Below are 20,075 nucleotides of genomic sequence, written 5' to 3'. Positions count from 1 at the left end.
CTCCTATCGAATTTGACAAGGATTTCAAAAATGTAACAACACTAGTTTATTACAAATATATTGATCTCAGTGACAATAAAACATGTAACAATTTAATGTGTGAACATATATTGCAAATTCTTAGAATTGCCAAGGTACCTAAATATCTTTGATACATATGTACTCTTGGAAATGGTATCATTACAAAATATATAAACAATGTATATGTAAGTATACCTATATCCATTCTGCAGCATTTGCTTATACCATCTGGCAGATAAATAAATACCATACTAATCAAAGAAAGTTAAAACAATAACAATCAATTAAAGATTTTAAAGCTTTTGTTAAATAATTTGAAACTGGAACTATTTTTCTTGCTTCCGGTTTTATCGTCCTTCCGGTCTGCAGGAGACCGAGGAGACTTCGGCCGTCCGCCTCTCTGAGCACTCTGAAACTTTTCCTCCGTTATAAAAAGAGGCTGAAAGTGAATGTGTTTCTCGCCTCGTTCTCGCTGAATCTCGTGCACAAGACCGTGAAAGATGTCCTCAACATACTCAAATTCCTCTGCTGCCGTTGTCTCAAAGAACAGACATTCAAACTCTGTTGCTAATGCTGCTCCCTCTTCTTTACTGATTTGCCTGTAAACAAAACACATTTGGAGCTGGTAAACAAAACACATTTAGGGCTCGTAAACAAAACAAATTTGAAGATGAATGAATCGCTTGTTTGATGTCTGTAAACAAGACGGACGACCATGAGTTTGATATTTTCAGTTTCTGAATTTGAAATTTTTCAAACCCTACCTGTATCTCTCTAAGTCAATTTTATTGCCAACAATGGCGACAGGGAGCTCTTTTCCAACTGCCTTTATATACTGAGTAATGTTCTCCAGGTATTTCCGGACAGTCTGGAAACTCTCTCGGTTCGTGATACTATATACCACCATGAAGGCGTCGGCCCAGCGCAAATACCGCTGGGGGTCGCTGTCCTCCTGCAAGTGTGCATGCTCAGTTAATAATTCCTCAAAGACGTTTAATAGTTCAAATAAAGTTTACCATTCAAGTAAAAAAGTGCACCTGACTAGCTCCAGAAATAAAGAAACAGGTCTTTGACAACAGAGATTTCAATTATTGTTTTTTACTGCTGCAGGGGGGAGATTTAGGTACAAATCGTAACAACACACAAGGAGTTCATTAATTTCATTTGAAAAGTTTTTGATGCAAAATAATCTCCGACATCAAAGTGAGTACAGTACATTTTTGCGGTCGCTCAGTGCGCTTTACATTTTACATGACTTAATCGTGATAACGTTTCTGACAAAAAATAGGAATCACACTGCTTTAGAAATAGATTTATATATTCTGTATACACAATAGGTAATTTGCGCACCTTGTCACTGGTGTCCATGACGTGAATGGACAGTTCCTGCCCGTCAATATCCTCATGTTTTGTGTATGTGTCCTCTGTAAAAAGATTATAGAGAAATAACTGTAATTATTGTAGTTCTATATCTAGGAAGATGCTACCTGCGATGTGATGAGTGCAGTCATTATAATTATACCTATGCAAGGATCATATTCCATGATAAATCTTCTTGTAATGTATTTCACTGTCAGTGCTGCAAACAGAAATAACCGGATTATTGATATAAGACATGGAGAAAAATGACTCGAATATCTTAATGAACGATATGAATAGATTTATAATCAAAATGAGAACTTAGAGCTCAGACGCTGCTTAAGTTCAGAAAGATTCGTCATTGTAAAGTTCAGACTAGCGACGGGGTACCTTTCTCAAGGTAATTTCGGGAGTAGTCTCGTAGATAAGACATTTTTTAGATCCATGTACATAAAATACACAAGAGATGCACCGATAATTTTGACGTTTATTAACCTGATTGTATTGTGTTCCATGTTGCTTCAACGGGAAATTCAACCGAATGTTGCCGCGCACTAATGGCGGATACCAGCTCGTCAGATTGCATCTAAAGATTACCATCTACAACTGCCCGAGTCGAAAAATGTTTTCTTGTAGATTTTATTGAGTAAGTTAACACAGAGGAGACAAAATTACGAGCATAAAACAATTTATTCTGAATAGGAATACAGATGGTGCCCAGAAAACTCTTGTGTAGCAACTTTTTTATGGTAAAGTGCTATTCTGCCTTTGCGTTAATATTCGATCATTAAATTGATAACGCTCTGTATTTCGAGGGCATTGAACTTTCTTGCATTAAATGGTTACATGCTGAATTTATTTGCCTACAAATACACTTGTCAAAAGAATTTGATTTCATTAAACCTATACCCTGGGTTTTGCTATAAAAGTTGCCGTTATTATTGCAGATATATTTTTTATGTAGAATTTGTAAATTTGGTTACAGCAAATGTTTTAGTAGAATTTGTAAAACTGGGTAAAAAGATGAATAATTGAAGATATTAATAAATATGGCGATGTGCTGACAATAAATAATGGAAGGTAAAAGCTCGTTTTTATAAAAAAAAAAAAAAACCCATCGAATAACATCGTTTTATATATATTCCAGGGTATTTTTAAAACAAACTCTTGGTTAATTCCTTTAGTGAAAAAATACAAAGAACTGTTGGAAAACAGCCAAAGCAAGATATGACCAAATAGTTAAGAGATATGATATGTACAAATGCACTAACGATTTAATCTTTGTAACATATTGAATAATAATAATTTGTTTAAAAGCACTTTTGCTCACTTTATATGTATATGGAAATACAAGATATAGATATAAAAAGAGCCGATAAAATGCTGAAAATTTTACTTAACATGCATGAACAGCTTTCTGAACTATCAAAGAAAGCATTTGGTTTTGTTTAAACAACAAGCAATGAATAAAACATTTTACAAGAGAATATCTGTCACTTCATCTATATTAAAAACAATTCGCGTAAAATACCTTCAGTTTGAAGGAGAAGAAATGAACTATCAAAACCTCGCATATCTAACATGTTTCAAAAATGTATTTTCAAATACGTATAATCGATTATATATTTATTTTTGGCAATATCTGATTTTATTCTTGAACATTCAAGACACACTGACACGTACTGTTTTTGCAAAAAAAAAAATGTGTTTTGTCATTCTTTTATGAACTTTATTGCAATATTTATGAGATAGATTTCTATTTATGTGATGGTATGTTGCAAGCATGGTTTGAAAAATGACATGATCAGCTGAATACTAGTATTGGAAATATGACTGATGATCAACTTTATACTCAGTACATGTATTGAAAATATTGTTAAGTAACATGTTTGTATAAAAGCAGATTCTGAAAAAAAAATGACTTATTGAGACCAAAATGTGGGAGACAAGTTTGGGAAGAATATTTCATATTTTTATGTTTGGCATCTGATCCCAATTTTTTCTTGATTTTTTTTATTTGTCTATCTATCTATTTTTGGAATTATTTTACCACCACAATCTTCTACAAAAGTATTGTACAACTTAGAGTTCCAACGAGAATCAGTGCAATGGTTTAAGATAATTCAATGAGTTTTTGTGAATTCACGGCCGTCTTGAGCTTGATAACTTTGGCCCAGAAGACCTTGGGTTACCTAACACCACCAAATGTTTTTGATATCATGCACTCAATATTCTAGTGATGTCAGCTAAGAGACATTCAAACAATATCAGGGTATTGTATTCACCATACTTCAAACCTTATCGACCTTGAGCTGTACTGTATCCCATGTCAAGGGCGCTAACATTCCAGACTTTTATTCCGCGTAAAAAAGTATAAATTTGTCAGGTCGTAAACGTAAATCAAAGAATCCTCCCTCTTTATTTCTAGATATAGCTTATAAACCTCAGAGGGATTAATTTGATATAGTGGTATACCGCGGTTATAACGACACAAACCATCCATCCATCAGTCTAACCAGATCGCACTTGGAAGTCATCCATTCTCGGTATCTCAAGCCCCGATATCAACGTTGGATGAAGGTCTTCTTCATTAACGCAATTAAGCGATGTAATATGTCTAAGAAAAGAGATTTGTTATCAAGATTTCCCGATTTATTCAATCTGGTGGGGATATCATGCACGGGGAATGTTGTATATTGGAGTCCAGATCACAGGGAAGTATATGTGGAATTATTACTTTGGGATCGTAAAGCTCTCGTAGAATTATCTTTGAAGACCAAAGAACAGACAGTAATGGTAGGCGCACGTGAAAGATTACATAAGCCACACGCTCACTGAAATACACTTTTCAGGGAAAACACCCCTTTTAATTGTTTTGTTAAAAGATACAAGGCTGCGAGGTAGTGTTTCTTCTTTATCAGAGAACTTTTAATATTTTTCAACTCTTTGGTATTATAAATCAGGCACTGGTGTCTAAAGAGTTAAGAAAATTTAATTGTTGTTGTTGTGCAACATCGCCATGGTATCGATTCATCGTAGAAATACCAGTATCATTTTCTCGCTCATACACTAAAGCAAGGTGTTCTCGCCAAAAAAGCAAATTGCATGAATAAACAACGTAATACAACAAAAACTAAAAGGGTAGTAAAAAGAAAGTCGAGCAGGACGACAAAGCGAGGCGCTAATCGAAAATGATATTTAGTGGAAGGAAGCGCCAAAAATCGTCTGTTCTTTGTACATTGCTACAAATTGCACATCGTCATAAATCCTTTAGCACCGTTATGAGAATTGAATGAAGTGGTATATCAATTGTGTATTGTTAGGGGGCTAAGAGGCCTGACTTTTGCTTTCACGTTACATAAAGCCTACTTACGGGCTCTTGACGCCTGTAATAAATAAATATTTCATTTTCCATAACGTTATCATAAACATTAGCAAAAACAACCATCTTGTTAATTAAACATCATTAAGCGCCGCAGTGTTAAAGACATCGTATGGTAGAAACCATTAAGAACGGATATTTCCGTTTCGATAATATGTCATTGCCAAATATCAATTCTTAAACAATGTTGTGACGCACTTAAAGCTTTCAATGTGTATAATATACCTTTAATATATTGCTCAAAAGTATTTTGTGAATGTTTCAATATAATGAAAATAAAAAGGTAAACAACTTTTTCTGTAAACTTTGCGTCACAAGCGGCAGTTGCTCTTTTGGAATATCTAGTTAATGATTGTTCCAATGAGAAGTTAAAAAAAAGAAGATATTAATGAAGGGAAGGACCTTTCACAAATGGTTTGACTGTAGTGTGTAGCTTATAAATACCCAAACTTCCGAATTAAACGATGGGTTTTTTTTTAAAAAAATTTATATTCTCTACTAATTAAAAGAAATTAGGAAACGAATGTGTCAAATTATAATTCTCTTTTGAGATAAGTATTTTCTGTCCTCCACAGTTTTGCAAAAATGGTTAACAAAGATTATGATGTGATTCTTAAAACTAGAATTGTTATCTACTATTGGATACAAAAAGTTGGTAAATCTTACAAATTTTATATTATTCAGATAATGTCATTTTACTGTACATGTACATTATAAATATGACACAAACAAAGCTACGGGTTGAAACTCTGGACTTTAAATCTATTTTAGGGGACACACTTTGTGTATCGAAAGTATATTAAAAATATTCTTTGGGTGTTATAATGATCGTATATTGTAATATATTTAGAATTAAACTTGTACTGAGTAAACACTACAAAATGTATCATTTAATAATTGTTCGTTAATTTATTCGTTAATTTATCAACACTTTATTCATTCTATGAAAATTCAACAAGGGTTAATTCATTGTCAAGTATCTCTTGAGGTCTTTCAACCAGCAATATAAAATGATTTCTCAGTGGGAAAAAAACTTTCTAGAATAATTCGTTAAAATCAGAACCCTCTATTCGTTAACAAAAAATGATAATTTTAATTATCGAGAAAATTATATCGTAATAATTATTTCTCGTTGTAACGCGCTATTGATTGGCTGAAAAAAAACCCGTTAATGTTGCTCACGTCAAAGACTTGCGTAAAACGCAACAATCTGTTGGAACGTTACCTTTTTATTTTGTACGATTTGTTGTCATTTTAAAGTCAATTGGCCTTACTTTCTTCACAAATAGCGGATAGTTTAAGTATTAAGGAATGAATCTGAGCTGATATAGGCTGGGTTGGAACACTAAGCTTTTTGATGAACCAGGAAACAAACTTTCCAAACATAGTTTAAACTCATATGATTATTCCTTTATCAAGTATTTACATTTTATGGTTTACTTATGTCTAGTTTCAACCTAAGGTACGTCATGCGTACCAATATAATCCCGAAAAATTATTGATGATAAATAAAAAATCGCTTTTACTTAGTTAAGTGCTGAGAATGCATGGAAATAAAGTTTTCGATTTCTTTATCTTGGCCTAAACTAAAAAAAATTCTAATGTACAGAATACTTGAACTGGTTTTAAATAATGCAATTTTTCCCTATTTCAGATCAAATGGCAGATTACTCTAAAATCAGTGTTCGGTGTGAAGTGGGTCCTTAAACACCAATAGATGCAAGGTTTATGAATGCAATTCTTCTAGACCTCACACTATCGTAAAAAGCAGGAAATTGAATGAAGTACGGAGATAGAACCTCACTCCGACAGAACACCCCCCCCCTTCTTCCCCCGCCAACAACAAACATTAAACCTGGTCCGACCACAGTGACAAGCTGAACATTGCACAGGTGGTAAATTGGTACCAGCAATGCGCTAATTGCTGCTACGCTGCTAAAACAACCCTATCTTCTTCTCTTGCACCGGCTTAAGATATCCTTGCGCGAGACATCGGGCAACAATTACAGTCGAAAACGGACAACATTGTAACGCCAAAATCTGTATCCAACTTGAAGAATTCAGTCAAAAATTTAGGTTTCACCATTAAAATTACGCGATTTACCAAATTTTTGCTTTGCTTAAATAGTAGGTGTTTTTAAATGAGAAAGCTATTTCACAGATCTGATTTACTGGCGCGATAGCAAGTTTGCGCGCAATTTCATTGATGAGAATTCATGGAAATAGCGCAATCTCTTTGATAGCAATGAAGGAAAAACCTATCAAACAGTTGCTAATGCAGATCACTTGTGCTTTTACAAGTCCCACTTCTGGTAAGCCAATTATTTCTACATCATTTACGAAAATATATTGTAAACAAAAATCTGCACGTCGAAGAAAAGTACCAAAAACCCATACGACACCTATGGCAAGGTGAAACATCTCACCTGATTTCCCGACCCCTAGGTCTCCCAACAGTGCGATGTTGTATTCCGGGGAGGGCTTCCCCCCGACTCGCCGACCACTCATAATTTCTTAATTATATCACAGAGATTCTCAGAAGTTTTTGTAAGATAAATTTACACGTCCGGTCCATTTTGAAGAGATCAAGTGAGTTCATAAAGAATCCCCCGGAATCAGATTAGGGTATCGCCAACGATCGCCATGTGCCCAGATGTCGGAGTCATTGAACAGTGTGGTCAGTGGGTGCTTGGCATCTGTAACAGAGAGGAAGGAACGGGGTTAACGTGCGAAATACTCCGTAACAACTGTTGAACGACCGTCAATTACTTCATTAAATATTATATACCCTCACGTCAGATTCTAATCAATCTCTCACTGCTTCATAAATGAAAACACTTTCTTTATCATTTTTGAATATAAGAAATCATAAATGTTTTTATTCAAGTTCGTGAATCGTCAGAGACAAACCCAATAAACTTTCCAAAAAATTCTGAAAGATGATAGGATATGAGAGAATTTTCACCGATTAAAAATGACCCTCATGTAAGTGTACAAAGAGAATTTCATGACTGTTTAATTAAACACGCTTTTGCTGATAAAACTAGCTAAAACCACACGTAAACTGAAATATATCACTGTCGGTTTTAGCAATTAAAAAACAATATCTGAATTCTTCAACATCATCCCTTTATGCTTACAAATAACACTTCACTGTAATTGAAATACAGATAAGAGGAATCCAACGTTTACTTCAAAATTTAATCTATCACGAAACTTCAAGCTAAAAGATTATTTTTTCTGTTCTCAAAACAAAGGCAATGTTAAATCGCGAGATGAATTCGATAAAATCGAGAACAGAACATGCCACCTGTCAATTTAGGTCTTGCATCACAGATCTGGTTATTAACCAGAAAATCAAACTCGGGTTCCCATGCACCAAGAGAGAAAACAGCTATCGATATTTTATTCCCAACAACAGCATAATTCAGACTTTCTATAAATTCAAGAAATAATTCCTATTATTGAATTTTTTGAAGAAAAAAATTTTCTTTTCATATAAAAAACGATATATTAAAACAAATAAGAAAAAAACACATATTTTGAAGATTATGACCCCGAAAATCCTGAATTTTCTCAATAAATCTCAATGTTATATGACAGAATAAGATTAATGAGCGTACCTGTCCGAGGATAAAGAAGTACCTGCTCTAATGACAACTACTCACCCTCCTCCTAGCCCTGTTTACATCCAACATAGCAGCCTCAGTTCGCAACAGTCATGATCACGTGCGAGACTCTGCGAGATTCACGTATCAGGCCGCAAAATACATTATACATACACATGAGCTTGCTCTCGAGTTAGTTTTGGTGTTTTCTAAGAATATTACAGTGATTGGCGAACCGTTCTGGATACACTGGGTGTTTACTTTATGCTAAGATCGCAGACGTCTGCCCGCCAGTTTCCAGGAAGTATACATTACTTTAATTTCACATTTGGTTCCTATTCCTCTTTGGATGTATCCAAACCACGTGTAATGTATATTTCTTGGGTCTCAATCGCAGTGTTCAAATAGAATAACTGTTTGTTGAACACTTAAGAGATCATATTGATTTCCCAATCTATTTCAAAATACATCCACACGCAGCATCGGTTTAAGAAATACCTGTGATGTAACCAGGACTCATCAAAGACCCAGCGTGGTTTAGATTTCATAAAAATGGTGCATGAAGTGCATACAGGGGCGGCCCTCACTAGATTCGCATCAATATTTTTAAAAAGTTTAAAATTAGATTAAAGATTAACATGGAATCGAATTCCATTTCATAAGATCAAAATCCATCATATACTCGTAGTGTATGCAATCAAAGGATGAACGCTAAGCGGTGTGGCTACATAAAATTCTGAGAAAAGGGGGATGAATCATGCTATTCATTTCTTACAACTTCTAAAATAATGCTACATTCATAATTATTTATCAAAATATTAAAGTTATCGTTATTTCTCTATACATGTGTAGATTAACAAAAAAAAATATGATATTCATTTTCCCAGATGGCATGCTGAATATGGTAGATATATCCCATACACCATTTTAATCGGTTATATTGAATGAGAGTAATTTAAGATAAGTATCAATCAAACTGTCACGACAACTCATATAATGATTACAGTGAAGAAACATTCCCATTTACAGGTGTATCGAGATGTGTCCGAGTCTCCTGGTCTTGTATATCACATTCAAGGGAAATGTGTCATATGTTGATTCAGACTTCATGGAAGAAGCTATTATTGACACGCATTCAAAAGGCAAAGTTTAAAAAATCTGGTATATTTTACCATGCTAAAAAGGTAAAATAAAAAGCACAACAAAACCATTTTTTGGACGATATAAATATAAATTGATCTGTACAATACAAATATATACAGGAAGCAATAAGAGTTACATATATTTACAATATAGTAAACTACTGATCCATCTACTAAATTTCATCATATCTACACGCTATTCCGGAACACTAGCTGAAGAATCCCCACAGAAATATTCCGAATGTCATCAAAATCAAAGCATTAGCATTCACGAACCACTTCCATTTGCCCTTTTCGGTAATACTCGTTAAAAGTCGTTTTTGTTCGGCTATTTCCGCCTCCGTTGCCGTCACGGGTCTCGGTGGTTCGTATCCACACACAATATACAGAGCACGGCGCCACTTCGTCATTTTGACTGTAATGAAGAAGATAACAATTCTTTATCGTATTCCAAGCCTTTTTTAAACTACAAACTACATTTCTTTTGTTATTGTTTAACGTCTTTGCATTTATAAGCGCTGCATCTTCGCAAGCCAAAGGTGTCGGTTTATGGGCACCTAAGTGGACCGAAAACTCTTGGCTAGTGAAGATGTAAGCGGTGTTGTGATTGGTTTACTTGAATCCTCACCTTCTTTCCTCTCTTCCATTCTCTTGTTTTGAATGGACGTTGATAAGTTATTAAATTCAAGTTCCTCTTTAAACGGTTCTCTCTCTTCCATACTATGTCTCGACCACCAAGTCATTCGTATAAGCTGTAAAATTAATTTGGGCCTCAAGTATGTGTAAAGGTTTCAGAACCACAACTCTTAAAAAGGACGGAATGAGGTTTCTGAATTGTATTTTATATTATGTTCTATTCAAAATAGTTAAATAGTTCGTTAAATTCAGATGGTTTGTTTTGAAGAACAGGATGATATCAAACTTCGCATGTAAACACTCACATGTTTTTCTGGGATTGGGTCGGTGAGGAGAGAGATGACGACCATGGCGATCAGGCTGAGGACGAAGAGGATGATGGTGAAGTGGAGGAAGTGGACTTTAGCGATGATGGCGGGTCTGAACTCCTCCTCACCACACTTTGGACTTCCGTACCCAAAGTCCAACCCCATCCTAGTAGCTCCAACCAGCATCCCGATGATTAGTCCCCAGAAAGCGCCCTGTACGGCCAAAATAAAACTATATGTAGTTTAACTACTTATAATTTGAAAGTACATAATGATTCAGTGTTCTTGAAATCAACCTCAGGGTATAAAACTTGGACGATCTCACTTTCGATCTCAATCTTACTTTTCCACAATATACTCGAAAGTGATTCTGGAATCAAACGTGAGCGTTTTATTATCCCAAGACCAGTGCTTGGATCAGAAGTTGAATAAGTCAGGTACCTTTTCATTGGTCCTCTTCCAGAATATTGCTAACAGAAACAAGGACAGGATGGGAGGGACCAGGTAACCGGTGACTGCCTGGATGTAGTTGAAGAGTTGTCCCCCCTGTGAGGCCTGCAGTACGGGCATCCAGATGACGCTGATCACTACTAGGATCAGGATGAACACTCTGAAAAAGGGCAACTGTTGTTTTTGTTAGAGTGAATTTTACAGGGTCATTATAAATATAGAATATATAAGTATATCTATAGATTTTATGGGTATACTATTTCTATCAACTGATAATTTTTTCCTTCTTTTCACTAAAGAAACAAGTAGGGTGTTATGGTGCAGGAGGTATAAATTTTTGGGTAGTTTGTATAAATATTCACCTGTGTATACACGCCAGGGGATAGTGGCTTTGATTCGTTTTTTAAGTATTTCTTATCACATTATGTTAGAATATGTTTTCAATATATGAGGAATGAAAGGGCAAATGACTACGCTTTAAGCATGGACTCGTTAGAAGTATGTTCGCTTTAACTGTGTTTTACTGTATCATTTTAAGAGGAAATGTATGATAAATTTACGGACACGTTATCAACATGTTGTACAAAAGAGCTACCAGAAAGAGAGAGAGAGAGAGAGAGAGAGAGAGAGAGAGAGAGAGAGAGAGAGAGAGAGAGAGAGAGAATTAGTTATTCAAGGCTGACATATGGCCTGAATTCGTAAGGGTGTACCTTCTCGCCCTAATAACTCCTTGAGAAGTTAATCAAACCTCGGTATCATTAACGTAAAATTTCTAATTAACTCCGTCCTTGAATGAAGTAGTATTCGGAGAATTATACACGATGAATGAATACCCCGCTATTCTTTTATAGAGACGTTTTATCTCTGAAGAGTAATAAAAGGAGTAAGAACGTCTTGAAATCTATGGGCACTTGTTATAATTATAGAATCAACACTCAAGGCAATTCCAGTTTTATTTCATGTACAGTTAAAGTTTAATGATACACCCTCAAATCATTTGACTTCCTTACACTCACCTGCCCACAACCAAAAGTTCTCCCTCGGTGGATCCAGGGCGCACGCGCTTCCAGATATCCATGGTGAAGAGCGTGCTCGCGCTGTTGAACACTGACGTCAGAGAACTCATCAGCGCCGCCATCATGGCCGCTAACATCAGACCCTTTAAACCTGTTGTTATGGATACCGAACTATGATTGACCAAATTAAACTGTGCTTGAACATTTAAAAAACAATGGTAGATACATGTATATTCTTTTGACAGTGGCAGATACATTCTTATGAAAATGGTAGGTGTATTCGTTTGACTAAAAGACAATGGAGTTAGTATTGCAATGTTGATACATTGAGGAGTTGATACTTGCGTCATTTAAACCGTGTTACGTCTCTTGACAACGGCAGTATCTATCTTTAAATTTTATGGTAAAAATTTAGTGCACGTTAAAATGCTAAGGAAATTGTGCTGATATCGATACACATCCATGGGTCTATAGAGGCAGATCATTTTCTGGATCCGCGCTTGGTACATGTACTCGTAAGACACCAGTTTATCTTTAGAAAATATCCAAATACTTCGAACCATTTCAACAAAGCCTTGGACTTTAAGTAGGACGTAACTATCTATTTTTTTATTAAATGATTAAGCAGTGCGTGTTAACCTTTAAAAAGACGCTGGTTTCATGCGATATATAGACCAATTGCGTAGTCTTAGCCCAAATCCAAACAAATCTAAAGCCATGGCTGAATGGCCAGCAATGAAATAGACAGGCCTACCTCACAGTGTTGTTTGACACCGCTATCCAAAGTCCAAGCTCTAGTAAAAATGGTTCTAAATTGTTAGCAGGAATAGGTGGTATGTCTTTATACGTATAAGGAGTTTTTCAGTTTTTCATAAAATCCACACCAAATTCTTACGAAGAACTGTTACAGTACATGTAACATCATGGATTTTATAAAGCATCTGTAAAGTGTTGCTTATATTTGATGTTGATATCATTGGAATTAATAAGCTCATATCCCTATACAGGATAAAACTTATTCCGATTTGTTTGCGACTTTTACTAGCTTTGGTTGTCTTTGTAAACAAGGTCGGCAACCACTGTTTATCACGTGACTCTGAATCATTCCATTACACTTTGACATGCATCTATATTTTTCCTGCATGCCTGCATAATATCTATCCCCGCATATTTTGCTGTGAGAATTGTGGCTTCCAATGATGCATAATGCCGTGTATTTGACGGGAATGTTGTTTGTCGCTACGTTAAGTCTTTATCATGCTTGTAATATCCATTATCTTGTTGACAGAAAACATAGCATAGGCGATAGTATGTGTTCTTTTATGCGTATTACTATATAATGCTATGCATGTCTTTTGTTAACATGTTTATTATATATAATTATTCCAAAGCTTTTAATATTGTTTTACTTGTTAACACAAGTATGAAATAAACATTTTAGAAAAATACCAAGCTTTCTGCCATTCCTCGTTTTCTATATGTGACAGTATGTCAACACCAGAGTGATCCTTGTGAGAACAAATATAATTTTGAACGATTTAAATTTTAAGATTTTTAGATTATTTGTTCCATTGAAAAAATATAAGGAAACTATGACAAGATATGACAAGGGTGTCGTGAATTTACTGCAAGATTACCATTTCAGGTTGTTCCTGAAAGACGCGACAAAGCCTTTTATTTTTCTTGACTTAAAACGAAAAGGGTCTCAACTGTAATTAAAAAGTTCAAAATTTTATATCAATATATTCTTGTAGAAAATCAGTACCTTCGGGCATAAGCTCAACGACTAGTTTGGGGTATGCGATGTTTGTACATCCAGCCTCGTTGTCGCAGACAGCTTTACATACTTCCGGGTCAACACAGCCCACCTGATCTGCAAAAGAGGTCAGTCAATGTGCACCATTAGAACGCATACAACGTTTATGGTTCTACAGATAGGAAATCAAGATATTCGAAAAGTTGCCCCTGAAAAGATCAGAGAGGGTACTTTGAAGTAGTTTTCTTACGCCATTGCAACAGAGTCTGCATGCACTCTGCAGACCGCTTACCTGTGAATAGAATCCTGCTGATCATCCCTGGAAACACCGTGGTGAACAGCGGTAGGATCTTCAGGTAGGCCGCCAGAATGGACCCTCCCTTCACGTGATGCATGTTCTTGGCGGCCAACGACCGCTGGACCAGCACCTTCAACGTACACAAACATGCACGAATAATGAGATAGACATGGAACAAAAGACTGTAATAATCTATTCTAAAACTCTCTAAAAGACTCTCGTTTTCATATTGATAAATGATACAACAGTGTTCCTTCTTTGTTTTTTACATTCTAAACGTATATATTTTTGTAAGGTAAGTCGTATCTGCGTAGCGTAACGACTGTGACGTAAATTGTTTTGTCGCTTTACCTGGTCGGAGCAGAAATACCAGCAGCTGAGGATGGTGATGCCCACCACGTTCCCGGGCCACGGGATGGAGCCAGTGACCGGGTCACGCAGGAGATGGAAGGCATCGGCGGGAGGGAGGCCGCAGTCCGAGCCGTTCAGCAGGTGCGTGGGCACCGACTGGGGGTACAGGGTGTACACCTTCTCTATCCCCCCAACTTTGTTAAAGCCTGGCGATTGGAATATAAAGGTGAATAGAGGTAGATTTGAGTTTTCTTAGAGATTGTGAAGGCGTAAATGTCTGACAACTTACTTAATATCATGAGAACAATAGCACCGGCGACCATGATGACTGTTTGTAGGGTGTCTGTGTAGATGACGGCCTTAAGTCCACCTGTCAAAAATACCCAATGTAAAATGTAAGTATAACCAACAAGGGAAGTGAACCATGTATGTACATGTCTGCATTCAATGGTTCATCAATTTCGGAAGAAAGACAACTAAATCTTCGACGTTGTAACAAATCAGACGACAGAAGCCAAGATGTAGAAGCAAAGCAATGAAAAAAACCCAGTAATGCTAAGATTATATCGGCACAGATTCCAGACCGGAATCTTGGATATGGATGTCTTGTGAGGGGGTCGTGGTACCTGATACAGTGTAGACGGCTGAGATCGCCAGCAAAATGACCACGCCCACATAAATATCAAGGCCGATCGCTTGTTGAATGAAGATGGTTCCAGCGTACATGTCCACCTGTCAACATACATGGTACATCCAATTACAGTATAAAGACCACCTCAACAAACACACCAGGTCACATTTTAATGAATAAGTAAATAATTCAAGGTTTAATGTATATTTGGAAAAACGTTCAGTATGTAATTTGCATGTTTTGAGTTTCTTGTGTGTTTAACTTAACCTTATCAGTGTCAATCACAGATCTTCTACATGTCAAATTCTATCCGTATCGAAATCTTCGGTAGCAATGGTAATGCCAATTATTCGTACCGTTAGTTGAACAGTAAACAAACCTTAACTTTCTCTATTGTTTTATTCCCTTACTGATATTTTGGTGAATATGTAGATCAGCAGAGCCAGTACGGACATGTACACCTGAAGCCGCTGACCCCCGAACCTCTTCTTCAGGTACTCAGGTAGGGTGTACACCTGTAAGGAATTGTGTACTGAGAACAAAAATACACCTGTAAGGAGTTAAGTACTGAGAATATTTATAAACCTGCATGGAACAGTGTACTGAGATTTGAGGGGGCTGGGTGGTCAACAAACTACCGATCAGATATCGATCAATTTTAAATTTAGATATGGATTGTTTGGCTATAAACTATTATTTATTTAAGAAATTTTTTTATACAGAGCTCTTTTTTCTAAAGAGATAAATACAGTCTAAAAATGGTCAGGCCATCCAGCCCTCTTAATATATACATCTGTAATGTGTCCTGTGTGACGAAACTTGTTTTATTGTAAATCACAACATTTTAGACTGATTTTATAAGGAATGATGTATTGAAACAGACTTTGTGGAGAAATATTGTATAAAGAAATTGATTTTACGCAAGAGATATGTAAGATCACACCGCGACAAAGCACTGGAATTAGTCATTTTCAAGATATAACATAAAATATAGATATAGCTAGTAAATCAGTAAGGTAGGTTACCCCGCTAGCGATGTAGACAGGAACAAAGAGCCATCCAAGCATCAGCAGACAGAACAGACCCTGTAGGAGAGAACAAGGGGGATAACTCAGTAACTTATACTGCAGGGGCGCGTCTTACAAAACATCCCAATTATAAAAAATACATGCAATCAAAGATATATTATGAAACTTTTTTCATTAGTATATTTAAGAAAATGTTTTATTTTCTAATCTGCGACCGATTAGTTTGTTCAGGAGGATGAGTGTCAAACAACAGGTATGTACGTACTATCGTCTTTTTATCGAGAAACTTACTCAAGCACCCGTCTCTAATGTAATCACAATTGACATCTTGCTTTGTTTAATCTATGGGTGTCGGAACCCTTATGTTGCAAAGTTTTATTTATTTACATCTACCAAGTATTATTTCCTCTATTTCTTACGGAAACTTGTAGTTAATTCATAGCTCTATAGAAACAGACAGACAGAAATCTACACCCCCTTTTATTGATTGGTCGAAATCTACAACGGCTGAAACTGACAAGAAATTGACAGGGCTAAAATTGACACGCCCTGTTTATCGATTGGTCAAAGCCAACAGTGACCTACTGTAAGAAAAATCACGGACTGAACGAAATAATCATGATGATGTCAGACTCAAAGTCTCTCAAAAGACAATTTGGTTGTTTCTTTTAGTTAACGTACTTATGTACATATACAGTAATTTAGTGAATCTAACTAACTTTTCATGATCAATTTATTAATTAGTTAAAAGAAAGATGTTAATATAAATAATAAAATGCTTTCTTTGATGATTCATGCGGGTTATGAAGGTAGCGATCATTGCAGAAAAAAAAATCACATGTATTTTTTCTGCAATGTCGCTACCTTCATATCCCAAATGAATACTCAAAGAAAGCATTTTATTGTTATAACCATAACCAAATACATTTTTTTGGGGGGGGGGGGGGGCAAACCTTCTGATAAGTCTAGCCCCCCCCCCCCCACTTTCAATTTGTTTCCGACGCTAATGTAATCGGGTACATGTATTAAAAGAAAGGTACTATTGAAGGAATGGGGCCCATAGAATATGCCGGATAACGTGCAATTTAATTTATTAAATTAAATGTGTGTACAAATAGAAATTGATATTGACAATGCGTTTGGAATCAAAATAAAATTAGTTGTAGTGTAGTATATAATATGTAAATCCATATTCAGAAGTGCATAAACTTCCTGTTACGTTCGCTACCTTTCCTCCTTAAACATTCTAATGGGTATCAAAGTTCAACACTTGAACACACAAAAAGATTACACAGCTGTAAATCAAAATCAATTTATATATGTAGTCAAGAAAAATGATAATGCCTTACAGTGACAGGGATAAAAGAAAATTAATTTAAAGCAATAGCTATAGGTTACCACAGAAGTTCTACAAAATTGTACAAAGACACAAATTATTTTAGACGTCCCTGTTCTGCTTTTAAGCAATATGATTCTGTTGCATAGCATAAGGTAAACAGCCTTGCCTATTGTCAACAATCACCCTTTTTTAAGATTACCTATGTTGGGTAAGTAAATAAATGTTATCTAGGCCTCGTTTTTCCTGCCGTTCTCAATACAATTTAAGTCAGAAAGCCACCATTCACCCAGTCCGCCCTGCACTGAGCTGACGCTGTTAAAGTTCTAAGTAAACGCTTCAGATGGATGACCCATATTTTAGAATTTCTTATTATGCAAATTTTGTAGATAATAACATGCTAGTTTTCATCAATATTCACGCAATTCACTTAATATACATGAAGATCGTTTCCTGAAACGCGTTAAACGATTTGGCCATTCATGAAATTTACGAAAGAGCCCCTGCGGTAGATGGACATCAAAAACAAAAAACAAAATCACAACGCTTAGCGCTCTACGTTAATGACGTCACATTACTTCAGTTGCAATCCTTTTGACGTGAAGTACGATTAATTAAAAAATCACAAATCCTCAAATATAAAAGAAACATTTCATTTATATTGCATAGGGTAACATTTGCTGCCTGAGATATTATAGAACTTACGTTGAGCTCGTAGCTGGCCACGGCGATCCCCGAGGCCGCTCCTGTCCCCGCCAAACCCACGAAACTCCCGCTCCCAATGTTGCTCGAGAACAGCGAGGCTCCGATCTTAAAGACAACAGCAATTAGCCAATTATTCATTAAATGATAAAATGTTAACATATTGACTCTTATTTATGTAGAATATTTGGCTTTTGAATAAATCTGACACTTACGGTAAACCAGACCATTTCTCTTCCCGCCAGAAAATAGCCACTGATGCTGCCTCTGTTCGTCCTCCATGTTGCCTGAAAGAAGCTACTACATGTATACTAGAAGACACGGGTCACTACAATATTATCATAAAGTTAAAGCAAGATGGCAGGATAATTTCGCCTGTGCATTAATTTCAATACATTTGAAAAAATAATTTTTGCAAAGGATTTGGTAAATGAATGAGAGAGAAAGAGAGAGAGTTACGTTACCCATATTCCTGTGGCCAGACAGAAGGCCAGGTAGATCACTATGACCACTACGTCCACGGTCCCCACCCCTTGGGAGCTGAAGGCCGCGGTCCCGTTCTTCGCCATTCTGGTTACAGGACAGTCACTACCCCGGTACTGAGTGGTAGAGGTGTACAACGGCCGCGATCATGTCGCTGTGTACCCAGTCTTGTTAGCTGATAATACATCAAAAACTGTTAGCAGACACACTACACAGGCTTACCTGAGAAATTCAAATACTTGATCACCTTTCTCAATCGAACGTGCCCAACCATCTTTTAAATAAAATTTATATCTGGGTCATTTGATATCAGTTTTTTGTAGGCTAGGGGTGGAGAGATGGGGGTGTGATAACCTTATCAAACAGTAATTGTGTTAAAAATTAGCATAGAAATGATTCCAGGGTTATAACGGTCTACAACACCATAAATCTAAATGTGCACGTGTAAATGTTACTCGTATATTAATGGTGTTTCATGCAAGACGGCGGTATGTATATAATTCATGTAGTTCTTTTTCACGCTGTCAGTGTTTAGTGAATTTCTAATTCGAAGTCACAATCTCTTTTCGAGAATATATGTATATATCTTGAATTTCGATCAAGCAATTAATAGTGCAATGTAAGAAGGTGACCAAGTGGTAAGAGTACTCGAAGTCAGCTGTGTTAGGAGCTAATCGACGAATCAAGAGTCTGTGAACGGACACTTGATATATAGACTAGTACATGTACATGTATATATAGATGTGTATGTACACTCACTGTGTTCAGTGAGACCAGGAAGGAGGTGGAGATCTATTGCCTGATATACAGATAGGAAACAAAGTTTGAGGACCATAAAACTAGCAACTGAATATCGTAAAGATTCTCAAATAACGTTTGGCGATCTACAAATGAAAGTATAGAATACGAAACACATTGGTATATGGTGCATCTATTTTGATATTGTTATGTTTTAAATTCCGTATGATATATTGGTTTATTCCAACTTAAATCTCAACATTATTCTTATATCTTTTGAAGGATGTAGGGACATGCGGGTCGTAATTTGCTTTTGTTAAAAAAAATCCGTAAGAGTGCAATAACGTGTTAACAGAGAGAGAGAGAGAGAGAGAGAGAGAGAGAGAGAGAGAGAGAGAGAGAGAGAGAGAGTTTAGTTTAAACAATATTTTATTATGTAAAAAAATATCACAGAGAGAGAGAGAGAGAGAGAGAGAGAGAGAGAGAGAGAGATGAACTGTCTTACCACAAACTTTGGATTTCCACTTTACAAAAAACATATATTACCAACTGCATGCGATGAAACTGAAATTCTACACGCCACAATCTAAGCCTCAGACTGGAGAAGTGCATCTCGTCAATCTTAAAATCTCTACACAGGTGCACATCTTAAATCAAAGTACTGAAGTACTGACGGGAGTTGATTTTATCGATTATTATTTATTTTTAAATCAACTTATCTTGCGTGGCAATTAGTTTGTAGTCTGTATTTAAATTACGCACTTTTTTATAATATGAAATTTTATTAGACTTTTCCGACAAGAAATTAGAGAAACCCCATATGAATCATT

The 20,075-nt window shown here is 36.0% G+C and overlaps 2 protein-coding genes across 3 annotated transcripts; both read right to left on the bottom strand.

Annotated features, from left to right (window-relative positions):
- Positions 1-31: 31 nt before the first annotated feature.
- On the bottom strand, positions 32-8,573 carry LOC105347908 (ras-like protein family member 12). 2 transcript variants are annotated; one of them, XM_011457157.4, is made up of 6 exons: positions 8,431-8,573; positions 7,189-7,458; positions 1,544-1,600; positions 1,372-1,445; positions 786-973; positions 32-620 (listed from the first exon to the last, which is right to left on the bottom strand). In XM_011457157.4, exons 2-6 carry the CDS (start codon positions 7,268-7,270, stop codon positions 302-304), a joined length of 720 nt encoding a protein of 239 aa, XP_011455459.1. In that variant the 5' UTR covers positions 7,271-7,458; positions 8,431-8,573; the 3' UTR covers positions 32-301. The 2 variants fall into 2 exon arrangements, with proteins under 2 accessions (XP_011455459.1, XP_011455458.1); XM_011457156.4 differs by having other exon boundaries at positions 8,386-8,525.
- Positions 8,574-9,577: 1,004 nt separating this feature from the next.
- LOC105347906 (sodium/glucose cotransporter 4) lies at positions 9,578-19,893 on the bottom strand. Its single transcript, XM_066087718.1, has 16 exons — positions 19,751-19,893; positions 18,489-18,682; positions 18,240-18,311; positions 18,028-18,132; positions 15,984-16,043; positions 15,369-15,473; positions 14,954-15,059; positions 14,617-14,697; positions 14,328-14,533; positions 13,971-14,106; positions 13,688-13,795; positions 11,923-12,073; positions 10,898-11,066; positions 10,454-10,669; positions 10,141-10,264; positions 9,578-9,927 (listed from the first exon to the last, which is right to left on the bottom strand). Exons 2-16 carry the CDS (start codon positions 18,591-18,593, stop codon positions 9,722-9,724), a joined length of 1,950 nt encoding a protein of 649 aa, XP_065943790.1. The 5' UTR covers positions 18,594-18,682; positions 19,751-19,893; the 3' UTR covers positions 9,578-9,721.
- Between the last annotated feature and the right edge of the window lie 182 nt (positions 19,894-20,075).

Source organism: Magallana gigas, chromosome 6 (genome assembly GCF_963853765.1).
Source record: "Magallana gigas chromosome 6, xbMagGiga1.1, whole genome shotgun sequence".
Classification (NCBI taxonomy): Eukaryota; Metazoa; Mollusca; class Bivalvia; order Ostreida; family Ostreidae; genus Magallana; species Magallana gigas.
The sequence above is the reverse complement of the archived record's forward strand: the minus strand, read 5'-3'. Positions and strand labels throughout refer to the sequence as shown.

Bases quoted from the DNA above. Each gene is read 5' to 3' on its own strand.
- LOC105347908 (XM_011457157.4), bottom strand. From the start codon at position 7,270: ATGAGTGGTCGGCGAGTCGGGGGGAAGCCCTCCCCGGAATACAACATC. The intron at 1,446-1,543 runs GTATAATTATAA...ATCTTTTTACAG, and splicing joins GGAATATGATCCTTGCATAG to AGGACACATACACAAAACAT. The intron at 974-1,371 runs GTGCGCAAATTA...GCACACTTGCAG, and splicing joins TCATGGACACCAGTGACAAG to GAGGACAGCGACCCCCAGCG.
- LOC105347906 (XM_066087718.1), bottom strand. From the start codon at position 18,593: ATGGCGAAGAACGGGACCGCGGCCTTCAGCTCCCAAGGGGTGGGGACC. The intron at 13,796-13,970 runs GTAAGCGGTCTG...CCTCTTTTGCAG, and splicing joins CAGCAGGATTCTATTCACAG to ATCAGGTGGGCTGTGTTGAC. The intron at 10,265-10,453 runs GTGAGTGTTTAC...TTAATTTTACAG, and splicing joins ACCCAATCCCAGAAAAACAT to CTTATACGAATGACTTGGTG.